General features: G+C 35.2%; 1 protein-coding gene across 8 annotated transcripts in view; it reads left to right on the forward strand.

Annotated features, from left to right (window-relative positions):
- LOC124110749 (vinculin-like) overlaps positions 1-16,403 on the forward strand; it is a 270,082-nt gene that overhangs the window by 187,634 nt on the left and 66,045 nt on the right. For 4 of the 8 annotated variants that reach the window (XM_046470118.2, XM_046470120.2, XM_046470119.2 and 1 more), the window contains exons 18-20: positions 1,609-1,773; positions 10,406-10,516; positions 15,579-15,700. In XM_046470118.2, the coding sequence (XP_046326074.1) occupies positions 1,609-1,773; positions 10,406-10,516; positions 15,579-15,700 (398 nt within the window). Of the gene's footprint in view, positions 1-1,608; positions 1,774-6,711; positions 6,757-10,405; positions 10,517-15,578; positions 15,701-16,403 lie in introns of all 8 variants that reach the window. The other 4 variants (XM_046470122.2, XM_046470124.2, XM_046470123.2 and 1 more) reach the window with 4 other exon arrangements.

Here is a 16,403-nt window from a genome sequence, read left to right on the forward strand (position 1 = left end):
AACTATACCAAACTAATATTTCTACCAAAAGAGACATAAAACTTAATAGATTTATGTTCTTACTGGAGTAACAAAATGCTCAATTTGGTGATATTTTTTGTCCAAACTCTCTTTTTGAAATCTTCTAAGTGATGGTCCAACAAGGCTCAATGTATCATGAAAAACAATTCTCTTAATATTTGAACTAACATGTTTTGTCTTGGAAGTCCTTGGTGTTGGTGTTTCTCATTAGATTTTTAAATCTAAAACGTTTGCATTGTAAATGTTTCTAAACGCTTTTAAATTATTGAATAATGATGAAACACTTCATACAGTTTAGTTACCTGTTACCTGATTCTAGTGGGGAGGAATTCCCACTGCTAATATAAAGACAGGGATCATAATAGATTACTAATTATTGGCTGAGAAGATGACAGGGCTAAGGTCTTCTATCGATAATCTGAATTCACAGTCTTGTATTTCTGACAATACCATGTCAATGTGGAAAGGCTGTTGGTACAATGGTCCATGCAACATTTCACCATCCTACATCTTTTGACTCTGGAGAAAGTAGCAAAACAAGTTCAAGCAGACCAAAACTATCAAGGGATGGCGGGCCTGCATTTTGACAAATTTGACTAGTGTGTCAGTTACCCCTTGGATTTTTAAAGCCAAAAAGCCATTGCTTCTGCAATCGAGGCAAGGGCTAGGGAACTGTGACCTTCATTAATTCGGACACTGTTTGCAGTTGAAAGACTTTTGCACTTATATATCTTTTCTTTTAATGCTTGACATATGAAGCCGAAATTTGACATGCAGGTTCCTTCCTATGAAGCCATCTTAAAATTTCTTCATACGTCTGCTGAGCAATAAGCTTTTGGCTCTGTATTTTGTTTTAAAAAATAATGAAATTTTGTATATGTGTAAATAGAAGAACTGAACACAAATTTTCGTATTCTTTGTCTTGCCTTGATTTTAGCTTTGCACTTCAACCATGCACTTAAATTTTCTTAAAATGCATTTACTTTCACCAACAACATCTCCAGACGTGACAACCCAAACTGTTGCCCATATTCATCTTCTTTTGGTTACATCATATTTTGTTCAAATCTCTAGAATTTATTGTTAGTTTATGGTCCTCGGTATTTTTTCAGGAAATATTTGAATCAATACTGACAACAACTTTTGTTAATGGTCCATCTTTGTTGTCTACATATTTGGATTATATTGCTTCTCTTGTCTTTATCTTGACCTCCTGAGAGTGTAAGCTTTGGTCAAAGACTTGCTTATGTTCAAAATATTAGAAAAACTTCCAAAGAACCTTGAAAATTGTCATTATTGACACATTTTAGCCTTAACTAGTTTCATTTCAAAATTTACAAGTGCTGACATGAACAAGGTCATATTCTCATTCATATGAGCACATCTGATAATTTCACAACATTTTCTAAACGTTTTCCTCACGTCTTTAATTATGCAGATTCTGTGGGCCAAAATGTGCCTTGTCCTTTCTGCAGCTGTAGAGCTGAAACTGAGTGCAGGTTTTATTATTGCTCCAGGGTTGTCCATTGTACTATAATATTCTGCTCCAGATTATGTGTTCTGTGTTATTGTCCTAATTATTTCTAGCTTCATCGTGTGTAAATCAACTTGCTGTTTCATCGAAGAGATGGCCTTCCAAAGTTCCCCATAAGGAATTTAGCAGCACTATGCATATCCAGCAGCAGCCATTAAGTGCATCTCCCTACACCATAGTAGTTGATAGTGATGCTGGTAGAAGTGTGATGGCTCGAGGTAGATAACTGGGTGCTGTATGTGTGTGAAATCCCAATTCCTGCTGTTCAGTTTCAAAATCATAACCCATTACTTTGCATGGTGCCTGTTATTAATGTGTACCAAGCAAACTATTTCATTTATCTTCTATAATCTATCATCCATCTTCTTATAACCTTACTCTGCTCTTTTTTATCACAAGATGTTAAGAGCTTAATCTATTGTGGAATTTGATAATTTGACATCCCCAATGACACCGAAACCTTGTGTTTTGAACACAGGTAATCAAGTGACTTAGTCAGGATTAATCAGCAAAACTGATTATCAATCAATCAACTTTATTCATTCAGTTTTGTAGGCCATAGGCCCATGATACATGGTAATACAGATAGGGAGTTGGAGACTCATGGTGCCAGTTTGTTTCTAATAGACAGTGGTTTATATATGTACAGCAATAGGTTTTTTATGGTGTTTTCATTAGTGGATAACATTAATACATTAAACTTGTGTCTTGTAGCATAGGTATAATATGTTGGTGCTATTGATTGGGCTCTAGGATCATCATATGTTTTACACCTCTTTGATGTAGTTCTCTTTACAAATAACACAAATTCTATCTTCTCTCTTTCTTTAGTAAATCTTCCTGATTCGATTCTTAGGCGATGGGAACTGCATCTAAACTGAGGTTAAATATATACATTGTGTAATCATATGATTTTGTGCTATCAGTTAACGTCCCATGCCAATCCTCAGTGTATGCTAATTTCAATCTTTGAAAGAATTATGACAAAAATATTGATAAGTTTGGAACTGACTGTTCCCATAGATATCCAAAACCTGAACATAATAATAGCTGTCTAACTTTAGAGGCCCAGCTTGTTTTACCATTGTGCGCAGTTTTAAGTAACAAAATATAGCATTTTCTAACAAACCTTACAGGCCAACATATGTACAGTTTCAATTTCTTCACATAATTAAGATTTACACCCCGTATTTCTGCCCCATAAAGTAAAATTGGACTTATCTTTGTGTCAAATATTTTGAAAAATAAATGAAATGGTAATGGTTTAAGTATTGACCAACATTTAAAAACACTATTTATAATCTTTTTAGCTTTCAAGCAAGCTTCTTTTACGTGTTTGGACCATGATAGAGAATTAGTAAACGTTAATCCTAAGTATTTATATGAAGGTAGACACACAAGCAGTTGCTCATCATACTTCCATTTCTCATGCTCAGATAAAATTCCTCCATTCTTAAAAACGACCTTGGTCTTATCCAAATTAACACACAAATGGTAATTATCACAAAAATGTTTTAAAGCATTGATGCATCTTTGTTGCCCACACACTGTCTCAGAAATCAAGATAACATCGTCTGCAAATAATAATAAAAATAACTGTACAAGTTGAGGATGGAACTGGATACCTGGTTTGCAGGAGGCTTCTTCTTCAATTGCCAATTCATTTATGAAAAAAGTGAACAATGGCGGACTTAAAACACAGCCTTGTCCTAGCCCCAAAGGACAATCAAAAGCATGGGAAGTAGTTGTAACACAGGCTTTAACACATTTGATGCAGCGAGAGTTGCATCAAGGTTAAGCAAACTAGAAGAAAGACTAGGTAACGAAACAGTTTTGAAGAAACTTGAGGAAGGACTATAAGAGACTGAGAATGGAATTGAACAACAGGAACCATATAGCAGGAAAATTAATGTGGTTATCTACAGTTTATCTGAGAATGTGAATGAAAGTATAGCAGAATGTAAACAAATTGTTTGTGATATTTTGAACAGAAAGCAGATGATGTACCTTTAACCATGGACAGAAACAGGTAATAAGGAAAACTAATCACCCTGACCTATGGTCGTCAGATTTATTTATGGTGAGGACAAAATTTAGGCTTTGGGCCTGAGACACCAACTAAGCTGTCACTTAAGTGAGCTCAGTCATGGTCTGTTAGTCCATAGTCAGTTCTCCGTCATCAGTGATCGCTGGACCAATGAAGCAGCAGCTTCACTTACTTTTTTCCACCAATGATGACACCCGAGTTAGTTAAAGAGATTGAAACTGATGTTCAATATGGCCACCACGGCAGCCATATGGAAAAAGCAGTATATGAAATATGGTACATATGTAGTTAGTAGTGAGGATGAACACATGTTCCTTGTTTTGTTATATTTAACATTTTCATCTTGATCATTTGTTGATTTGTCCTTTGCACTTTAATCATACTGAAAGCTGAAATTACTTCACCATTACTCAGCCATTTTCTTTCAAATTGGAATGAAATTTGGTATATTGGTACATCATCTCCTCAGAAACCGCATGATCAATGAACCTGAAACTTCGTGTTTGTCCTCACCGATGATGACACCCCAATTTGTTCAAAACATTTTTTGAAAAGCAGATGTTATTTTTGCCAATTTTGACCATATTTTGTTCATGCTTTTTAATTGTCTTTAAATGTGGTTTTGATAATGAACATTGTAAACTTTTTCTTGGTAATTGACATACATCGAAAAAGGTTCAGTTTGGGCTATTTCGGAACTGAACACCACTACACAGAGTACTGCAGAAGTTGAGGGAGAACTGCTTTGGGATGAATTTTATTGGCCTAGAGGACAGGCAGTTCTTTATTCAAATATGATTTTCTTCAGCTCAAGAGAGTGTTAAGATTCAAGGACTTCTTTATTAATCTAGATCTTAGAGATGCCTACCTTCTCTTACCAATTCATCCCTCATGTCACAAATACTTCAGGTTTGTCTTCAATGGGAGGAGATTCCAGTTCTCCAAGTTCTACCATTCTGAATATCTGTAGCACCATGGTTATATCACGAGCCTGATCTCATCTTTCACCCACAGTTGTCAGATCAGGATGAAGGAATTGTTGAGCGATACTATATCAGCCAATCAGATACAGGTACGACTTGTCAAAGACTATTCTATTATTCGGTGCCTTGGGATTTCTAGTGCATCCAAAGATGTCACAATTCGTCCTCACTCAGAAGACCTAGTAAATCAGAGCAGTGTCTAATTCTCAACACAACAGCAGTGGATCCTACCCGTCACATTCTGCATAAAACTACAGCATCAATTCAACAATGGATGTCCCTTCTCAGAAAGCTCAGTTTGATGCAGAGCTTAACTCTCAGGGTAAGATTTCATCTCAGGTATATATATATTCATCGCCAACAAGTCATAGAGATGCCGATAACTCCATCTGAGGAGGTTTGTCAAGACCTCACTTGGTGGCTGCAACCACAGATTGTGCAGCATGTGTTGATAGGAGCACCTTTTGTAAATTCAAACTACATGCAAATGCATCACAGAAACATTGAGAAGCAAGTGTTAGAAGTCAACATAAAGCAGTTTCACGAGCAAGTAAAGCAACAGATTTGACATTGATCCAGACATACATGACTTACTTCAGAATATTCTTCAGTACAACGTCATGCTCTATCTGATACCAGCCAAGACTTGGTATCCTCTTCTCAGAGAGCTTCCAGTAGACCTTCCTCTGAAACTCTTCTGTGTCATCCATTTTCAGACAGATTTCATTGGAATCTTCATCCAACATTTTCATGCTTGGAAATTATATAGCGATCCTTTACTTCAGAAGGATTTTCAGACCAAGTGTCCCAGGCTGTTGTTAAAGTTCACAGGGAATATACAGCAGCTGTCTACAATTCTCAATTGGACAAAGTTTTATAAGTGGAAAAAGAACAACAGACTCGGACAGCAGGCTTTTTTCTGTCCCCTTGATTACGGATTTATTTCATCATTTGAGAGTTTAAGGAATGCTTTGCTATAGATTTCAAACCATACCAAATTACATATCTGCCTTTGCATCAGTGTGTGAGTGAGTATGGCTTTTGACCACTTTTAGCAATATTCCAGCAATATCACAGTGGGGACGTCAGAAATGTGAGAATTGAAACTGTGGACACTTTAACCACAAGGCTACCCCACTGTTCCAGCATCAGTACGTGATGTCATGAACCTTGACATTGGCAAGTCAAATTCTCAATGGCAACCATGTTGAAAAAGTCAATGTAACCAAATTTGGTATTTGTTTAGTTTTCTTGTTTCATTACAATGCAAACAATGAAAACAATATAGCACAAGTATTTCTCTGGAACCATCACATTTAGTACTTCAAGTACTGACTATGAGTGTTGAAGGAAACAATTTCTATCACAAGCGTTGCATCTACCACATATCTGTTTTGACAAATGTCGATCGGGAAATTCAGTCAGATAAAAGGAGACCCAGTATTGTGTTGTTTATTTGCATTTGATTTGTCGGGAATATCATTATTTAATTACATAAACAGAGAAATTATTTAGCAGTGTTATTCCTTCTTCAAAACACATTACAATGACATATATTTAGTAAGCTCTACCTCTAACTCTGTGTTACATCATATTGAATAGTACAGAGCAATGAAATTAAAAAAAACTTACAGAAACATGAATATCACTTGCTGGATAGAATTTCAGCATTTATCAATCATCAATTAACATCACCATTCTCATTATTTGTAATTATAAAAAAGAAACCTTTCAATATTTTATCACAATATCTAAAATCTTTGAAGATGAATATAAAGTTTCCAAAAATATGAGAAATATATTTAAAATATGGTTTTCCTGAAGAAGTCCTGTTGCGGAGAGACTTAGCCTCGTAAAACTCCTAATGTTTCTGTGCTATGGGGAACTTTTTACATGAACTTTCTATTAACTGTCATACACTCAAAACATTTATAAGTTTTTTTTCGTTGCAGGAATTCTGATATACTTCTATCAAACATTGGAAGTGCAGTGTTGCTATTTACTTCATCAATTAATGACTGGTTGCTCAGTATCTAGCATGATGCATCAGCTTTCCATGGTTGATCAGTCCCACATTGCTGATGTTTTCATTTTTGCTCTTTCATTGGTCCCACTTGCTCACTCAGTTCCAGATTGCTACAGCTCCACTGGCCCTCAAGGAGCACTTGAAGGTACTGCTTTCCTGGATCCTTCCATCTAACACATGATGATGTATTCTTTATTCTTGTTATTAACATCAGCATTATTTTTTCAGTTCTCTGCATCGTGTTTTGTAGATTATATTAGTATATGTGTTGTTTAGTATTAGATTGGTTTTGACATTGAATGAATGAAACCAAAATTCTGGGTGGTATATCTGATGTAAACTCAAATAATTCCTGCGAATATAAAACCTCTGTTACATCTTTGCCATAATTGTGTATTTTGGCTGTCAGCACACTGTAAATAAACATTCAGATTTTCAACAGAAGTCCCCTTTATACTGGCAGATGTTCATTATGCCAGGGAAGTAATCGATTTAAGTTTCTCTTGGCCGTTGGACTTTATATAGATATAAACTTGCTACATCTGAAACGAGTCATAGATATTCTCAGATGTACTGGTATGGGGAGTGTAAGATATTTATCTACATTTAACAAGGATTTAAAATGTTTATAATAAAAGGTATCAGATATACTATTGATAGAACTACACCATGATTGTTGAAGTTTATCAAATAATCTTTGTTTAAAAAGATGAATAAATATCTTCACATCTTGTGTTAACCACACATATCCAAAACCTAATTTAGACAAAATATTCTTAATGTGAATAGCCCATGTGGTGTGACCAGAATGGTCTAGTGATTGAGCATTAAATAGCATTGGCGAGGCAGTCGATGCTCGTCCAAACGCAGTAGCCTGCACCAATAGTTGATGGCCCTTGTGGTATACACAAGTTGGAGAGGGGTTCTACCGCGCTCTCCTAAAACCATTGCATTGTTTGTTGTTTTACCTGTATTTAGAAGCCATTTACTCATTTTATTCTGTACATCTTCAATATGAGATGTCCCATACATCTGCACCGTAACAGACAATAGGAATGATCATAGCATCAAATATCTTAAATAAATCTTGACAGGGTATATTACCAACTTTTTTTTTATATCTATATAATGTCATAATGGCCTTGTTACTCTGTGCAGTAAGAGTATTTAGTGCCTTAGTCCAAACAAGTTTAAGCGTGAACACAATACCCAAATATCTATAAAATGACACAGTTTCAATATATACACTATTAAATTCCCATTTTTCATAATGTCTAAGGGGTTCGTCATTTCTGATTACCATAACTTTAGTTTTCTTCAAGTTTACCTTACTTGTGAGTGAGTGAGTGAGTTTATTTCAGTAAAGAGGCCACCGGCCCGTTGTACAATTTGGATACAATGGATTACAACAATAGCAGGCGCCAGATAATATAAGTGATATACATAGTGAAACAATTGAATCTTTGCATACATTTGAAAAACTTGTCGTTTCTTGAAAGCAAGAAAAATATATTTAGCTAATTTATGAATAACATGTCTAATCATTTTGGCAAGACATAAGAGTGCAAAATTTATCAAATGAAGGTTGTGAATGGCAATACTTATAGGTATAAGACTATTTCTCAGATCTGAGTAAAATTGACATTCAATGCAGAAATGATATTCAGTTTCAATTACACGGACTACTCAAAATGGACATAAACTTTCATCTCTAGAAAGACCAATTTTTCTACCTTCTTCAAGCATTAGGTTATGGCTAGAGCAACGGAAAGAATTAAGAGCAAATTGATATACTCTAACAGGTATTGATGTTAAATATCTTTCTAATACAATGCATGGTTTAATTTGTGAATACATTGTAAGTTTGGCAAATGTTTTTCATTTACTTAACCAAGTTTTCTGATCTATATCTTTACATCTTTGCTTAAATCAAACAAGGGCTTAAGTGGTGCCCTTTGTTATTTAGGAATTTAATTTTTTTTAGTTTTTCCTGTTTCCAATGCAACAAGTTTTACTTTGATTCATAGTGGTGTGTTTGTCCGGACCATATCTCTAAATCTAATAGGTATTCTTTCATGTAACTAGGCACACACAAAGTGAGTGAGTTGGGTTTAATGTGGGTGGAAAGCACAAAGTGATGTAGGTCTCAGACGTTTACCACTTCGGTGAAACCCACGAGCACGGGTATGATGCTGACAAACCTTAGACAACTGGGCCACCCATGCCCCTGCACACATAAAATCCTGGTTGTCAACTAAAACAGCTAATTAGGTATTTTAAGAATTTATGTTTTTTCCGTTTCCATGGCCACAAATTTGATTCTGTCTCAGTTCATTAAGGTGTGTACCTGACACAGAAATACAAAGTTCCGAATCCCAATTCCATGGTATAGTTTTGATTGCTCAATATTTACACTTGTATACTGACAGACGGATTAGATAGAAATTCTATGATAAAAGTTGGACTTAAAGTAACAATCAGATGATTCATTCTTTCAAATTTATGGGGGCCGGGGCAATTTGTCATCTTAGGTTGACGCTTGTTCTCAGAAACTATGACATGCATTACAGAAATCATAATAAACAATGAAGTTGACATTTCATTTAGACAGTTCTTCTCCCGAAGTTTTGTGACAAGTGTAGTCAGTTTGTTCACACTAGTTGAAAAAGCAGTTATGATAGTCGTCATTTTGCTTTGTAACCTTGTAAAATGATCTTATAATTACAAGCTAAACACTACTCACCCATATAGTTGAAAAGGTCCAGTAACAGCAGCCGTGGTGAATATATAGTACTGCTTATTTATGTTCAAAAGATTGCACATTTTTTTAACAAGACTTGGAACCTGTACAATCGTCATCACTGATCTATTTGGATATGCCTTATTTTGAATTTCCTGCCTTTGATTTCATGGGAGTTAAATCACATGTCAAACAGTTGGAGTTTTGTGAAGAGAGCAAATGCTATTATTCAATCAAACTGCTGTAACCCCATTCTGTATCATAGAATTCTAGTTCTTTATTCTTGGCATCATTGTTTGATATTATATCATTTTTTATAGTTCAAGGCAAGGCTAATCACAATGATTTTATGACACATTTTGGGCTAGGTGTCAACAGTCGCATTGTTTTGGTGACTCAGTAATTTCATGATTCCCACTGTGCAGAGGAAACCATGGGAAATTCCAAAGGATGAATATGTAAAGAATTGTTTCAGCTGATCACTTCGACAATGTAATCCCAAAGTTTTACATACATTGGAACAACTCAAATATTCTCACAACAACCTATCCTAGTGAACAAAACACAAGCTCCAACATTCATATAGTTTGGCCCTCACTCTATGAAGGTTCATAATCCAATGAATGCTGACTAAGTGAAAGTCAGTTGTTAAATAACTTTCATATTATCAATACCGGTATCTTCTATGCATTTCTCTATTTTGAGGAGTATATTTGTGAAGTCTGTATTTGATCGTATTTGCCTGTTTGAATTAATAATGAATTATTATTGCTCCAGGTATAAGTGTCTTATCTAAATTTGGAAATATTAAGGCAGAAGGTAATTGAGTGTCTGACACGATAAGACACCGAAAGCATAGGACTTGTTTATTATCATTAGAACAGTTAATTCAGTCATTGATGTGTTTCCTGTTGATATTATTTCATGGGTTGAAAATGGATTGCTTGTTGAAGATGCCTGCAGATAATGTAACAGAACAGTTTAATTATGGTTACAAATTGAAGCAAGCAGTAGTTGAATGAAAGCATGCTAAGTGTCAGGTTATGTTTTTTAGCATCTCTACGAGGCAGCCAGCATCAGCCAGCGCCAGGATGTCCAGTGACAACCCCACCAGTGCCACCGCCACCACAGGATATGTTCCTGTATTATGACTATGGATCCAGAGGTTATGGATACCAGTTGTAGTTTGTTTCTATTTTCAGGCATGCTATACCCAGCATGAGTGGCTGTTTGTTTCTAACAGTTTTTAGCTCACCTGGATGGAAGGTTCGAGTGAGCTAGTGGCAAAGCATGTCGTCTGTCTATCTGTCGTTTACCTGACTGTATGTTGACTTTGACTTTTTCACTGAAACAGCTGTAGGGATTAGCCGGGAGCTTGGAATATGAACCCTTGATATGATGTGTAGCAAACCAATGGGATTCAGATTGTTTGTGCTAGGAAAAAAACCGGAATACATTTTCTATAATGGTAATATTTCGACATTGAAACCCCTTAAGAATCTTTTTTTATGATGCCCAATACTTAGAAATCTGAAATATTATGAATATGTGTAGGATAAGGCCGGGACACGTGGGTACGGAGTAGGACCTGGGTACCCACAGGTCCACCCAGACCAATGGTTAGTCATGAGATTTATTATTTTATGACAAAATTATCTAGATCCCCATGGTTACACTACAAGTCACTAATGTTCCCCATGGTTACACTACAAGTCACTAATGTTCCCCATGGTTACACTACAAGTCACTAATGTTCCCCATGGTTACACTACAAGTCACTAATGTTCCCCATGGTTACACTACAAGTCACTAATGTTCCCCATGGTTAGATTACAAGTCACTAATGTTCCCCAGGGTTACACTTTAAGTCACTAATGTTCCCATTGGTTAGACTACAAGTAACTAATGTTCCCCATGGTTACGCTACAAGTCACTAATGTTCCCCATGGTTACACTACAAGTCACTAATGTTCCCCATGGTTACACTTTAAGTCACTAATGTTCCCCATGGTTAGACTACAAGTCACTAATGTTCCCTATGGTTACACTACAAGTCACTAATGTTCCCCATGGTTAGACTACAAGTCACTAATGTTCCCCATGGTTACACTACAAGTCACTAATGTTCCCCATGGTTAGACTACAAGTCACTAATGTTCCCCATGGTTACACTACAAGTCACTAATGTTCCCTATGGTTACACTACAAGTCACTAATGTTCCCCATGGTTAGACTACAAGTCACTAATGTTCCCCATGGTTACACTACAAGTCACTAATGTTCCCCATGGTTAGACTACAAGTCACTAATGTTCCCCATGGTTACACTACAAGTCACTAATGTTCCCCATGGTTACACTTTAAGTCACTAATGTTCCCCATGGTTACACTACAAGTCACTAATGTTCCCCATGGTTACACTTTAAGTCACTAATGTTCCCCATGGTTACACTACAAGTCACTAATGTTCCCTATGGTTACACTACAAGTCACTAATGTTCCCCATGGTTAGACTACAAGTCACTAATGTTCACATTTCTTTTGACTTTTATATGTTTAAATAAAGATAAAGCTTCAGTCAAATTCAGTGTATTTGTGACCAGATTGTTTTATAGTGTACCTTAATACTTTTTGCCAGGGCTCTGCTCAAACAATTTCCAATTGGATAATGCCTTGAGACCTACAGCTGGTACCTGGTTAGGGTCAGGAATAGAGGTTGGGTACCTGGGTTTGGACTCGTCCCTAGGGTAGGACCATAATATGATTTTGATTTGTTCATGTGGCATAAGGCTCAGAGTATGGCAAGCCGTTTTCACATTTATTACGGAATTACAGATATCTTCAATTGTTTTAAAGATATCGGTATTTTATTTAAAGATATCAATAATGATTTTAAGATATCAAAAAATAATTAAAGATATCTTAAATTCATTTCTGATATCCATAATACAATTACTGATATCTTAAAATATTACGGTGATATCAACAAACTAGTTTGTGATATCTCTAAATGTATTTAAGATATCATTAAACAATTACCATCCTACAGTACATAAATATACTAGAAATAAATTCAAGATATCTTAAATTCAATTCAAGATATCTTGAAATAAGTTATACATATCCACAAATGCATTAGAGATATCTTTAATTCAATTAGAGATATCTTTAATTCAATTAGAGATATCTTTAATTCAATTCAAGATATCATTAATTCTGACCGTTACTGATATCAAACATCCAATTAAAGATATCATTAATACTTTTGATGATATCTTTATATCAATTATTGATATCAGTTATCTAATTTAAGTAACATTATTAATGTAACATCTTTAATAATGGCAACAATTGAAGATATCAATAATTAATCATTGATATCTGTATTTAGTTTCAAGATATCAGGAATTGAATTAATGACATCATAACAAAACATGACATTTTGATATCTTTAAATAACATTTTGATATCAATAATCGAATTTAAGATATCAGCAATTCTTTTCAAGATATCTTCAATTCATTTCAAGATATCTTTAAAACAATTGAAGATATCTTAAACTTTATTGCAGATATCTACAATTATCTGCATTTAAGATATCTTCAATTCCATTCAAGATATCTTCAATTCCATTCAAGATATCTTCAATTCATTTCAAGATATCTTTAAAACAATTGAAGTTGTCTGTAATTCCTTAATAAAAGTGAAAATGGCTTGCCATATCAGAGAAAGTTTGTGTGGTAGGTATGACTACAATATAGCACTTAAAGAACTAAGAAACTGCTTTAAATATGATTTGATACATGAATGTTTGTTTTCATACTGATGTTTTAAAGAATGGTAGATTGGCATTAAATTGTCTTTTCAAGCAGACCAGAAATTACATTCCGGTAATCAATTAACAGCTGCCCTGTCCTTCCTTGATAGCAAAACGATTATGCTGTGTGTAACATTCTGCTCAATATGAATGTACCTGGTGAGCAACAGTTCCTTTCCTTTGGCTATTTGTAACTTAATTGCTCAGCCTGATGTGTCTTCATGGCCGCACTGTTACTTAATTATGATTTGAGTTTAAATTTTTAAAGTTGTTTTTTTTTCAGCATGTGAATAGGAATAATACTGTAAGGGTCTTCATGATGTTTGAGCTTTTGCATATCTCTCTGCAGAGATGCATCTCTTATCTTTGCCAGGCTCCGTTGCTGGCTGGTCATGCTTTCAAATAACAGATTAGCCCCAGTTGTGATCGTTTGTGTCAGCACCATACCCATACCCTTTAGTTTTACCAAAGTTGAAATGTCTTCTGCCTGTATACCATTTGGCTTTCCTCACATATTAAGCTAAATTGTAAACCCAAATTGTTCACTTAACATCTTTAGCAAAAATTGTTGCAGAGACCATCACTGTGCTTTGTTGTGTAAGGCAACATTGTATGACATTTTCGTAGAAAACTATGAAATATGGCTGCATATTTCATGTTTGTATTATTTTTTAAGCAATTACGGGTATAACTGTCAAGATATTTGAAAGGCATACACGCTGAGCACAATTAAGTTACTAATTTTTTTGTTTCAGGTTTTAGTTGTCCAGCTGAGAACATTGTTACTGACAATTAACACATCCCTTACCATGCAACCCATTATTAATTGTTGGTTTTTTTCTCATTAAAAATACTCACAATTTAACAGATGATTGTTTTACATGAAGTGAAGGAATTGTGTTTTCATATCTGTGATGGTGGACTGCTGGTTGTGTTGGACAGCTGCAGCTGGTGACAGATGTTCTCCTTCCATTGGAGACCATCATTCTTAAGATTTTCGAAATTTTATACTATTTAACATTACTATTAAATGAAAAGATCCACCTGTAGAAAAATGCCCTCAATAATTCACTTGATCGGAAGGTATAAAGCATTTAGAGAAGGACTGTAGTGAAGGTTTTGAATCTACCAAGGTTTGGGGCATTTGTACTCACAAAGTTGAGGATTAACATACTTTTGATTGGTATAATCACATACATGACAGTATTTTTTTTGTGATTTTGATATTTGAAAGCAATATTGATGGCTTTGTCTTCTGGTTACTGCTGACTTTGACCTTGTCTAGATATCCTATGTCTCTGAAATTGATGAAGCTGAAATTTAAGGAGACTGGTTTGGGTGTCCCTTTGGTTTAAATGTGCCTCAACTGGTCATAGTGCAGACTAGTGTTCCCTGCTTGTGCCACAATCTGCTATTCATGGCTTCAAATCTGTGATCCAAGATTTGTAAGCAGCACACCCATGGTCGTGGGTTTTCCCCATGAAATTGATTTATATCTTCGACTGCATCACTCCAGGTCTTCCTCCCAGATTTACTGGTCACGCTATGATATAACTGAAATGCTGTTCAAAGCAACATTTTATACTTTACTCACTCACATTTCGTCATTTTGAGCTGTTAACCATGTAAGCTACAAGACAGTTGAGCTAAGTGGGGCTATTTTTATCCATCTTTTAACATGTCAAAATAGCATTTCAAAAGAGAGTCTTAATGCTGAACTTTCCTTGCATAGCAAGGTAGCTTTTGAGAATATTTTATATTAAAACCAAAAATATATTAGGCATTATTCTTGACTTGCAAAATTGTGTAATCACTTACTTACATTGACCAGTGAAAGGGAGCATCTTGCACTGTTAATTGATGCAATAGGAACTTTGGTAGAATACAAATTGATCAATTAAATGACCTTTTAGCTGAAATTTTCCTCCATCCACATTGTTACGTTATGAGATAGATGGGTAACCCATCAGTACCTAAAGTGATAACTTTCATGCAATGGTAAATATTTTTAGGGTAAAAAATAGTAATCATTGCAAAGTAATTCAGTTATCAGTTGTCATTTGATGATATTTTGCAAATTCATCTTTTCATGTCTGTTTGTCTTGCATGTTTAATATAGGTTCTGTGTTATCACTACATCACTACATTTCACAAGGGACAGTTTTGTAATACATCATTTCATTCAGATTTAAGTGAATTCTAATAAATGTTGTGCATGTAAGTGTTAGTTTCTAAGTATAATAAGCAGTTTGGTTGATTGAGATTGAAGCACTTGATGTAGGGAAAACCTCTGGGTCTAGGTCTATAGATTACCCAAGCTATTATGATGGCATTTTCATTCAAGTCCTCAGAGGTGTGCTTTATGCCACACCATGTTCATTAATCCTGACACCTTATCAACTTTGTTCCAGAAACGGCTCCACCTCGTCCACCCCTGCCTTACGAGACTGCTCCTCCCCGGCCACCTCCACCAGAGACAGATGATGAGGATGAAACAGCTTTCCCCATTCCTCAGCCAAATCAACCCATTATGGTGATTAACATGTGTAAACTTAATTGGAATGTCTATCTCTAACCTTTACCATCCACAAGAATTACATAGATGTATTCCTTTATGTGTAAAATCCTGATAGATTTGTCTCCTTTAATCCTATTTGAAGCAGCCTTTTGAAGCTTTTGTACTGTTGTTAATAACAGAAGTCAACTTCATTGACTCTTGATGTTATGCAATGTATGCAATCAAGAGCACACAGAAGTTTTCTGTGTTGACCAACCAGTTAGGCGATGCATGTTTTCATGATTACCTTTGCCTCATGTTGTGAAAAGCCAGTGAATTAGTATTAGTTTTCTTAACACTATTTTACAATCTCACTATAAGACTTGTGATCATGAGAACATCGCTTTTGATATCAAACAGGTATATTGAAGTACAATTACAAAAATAACAGGGTACTCAGGAATATTTGACTACTGTATTTCCTGCATATAGTGCACCATTTTTCCCCCCAAAAAAACAGATCTGTACAGGGGGATGCGCATAATAAACACAGACAATGAGTTTCAATTTTGTTTCCAAATTAAAGACATTACAGTGATTAAGAAACACCGGAAATGGCATTTCGCAAAATCTGTACTGAAGTATGCAAGTTACTACTCTTGTTACAATGTCTGGCTAAGAAAGTGTTCATTGTGTATCTCGCCTTTTGTTTGTAATCTATTATGTTAATTTTAGTCAG

The sequence above is a fragment of the Haliotis rufescens genome, unplaced genomic scaffold, assembly GCF_023055435.1.
Source record: "Haliotis rufescens isolate VD_foot unplaced genomic scaffold, xgHalRufe1.0.p SCAF_6, whole genome shotgun sequence".
Taxonomy (NCBI): domain Eukaryota; kingdom Metazoa; phylum Mollusca; class Gastropoda; order Lepetellida; family Haliotidae; genus Haliotis; species Haliotis rufescens.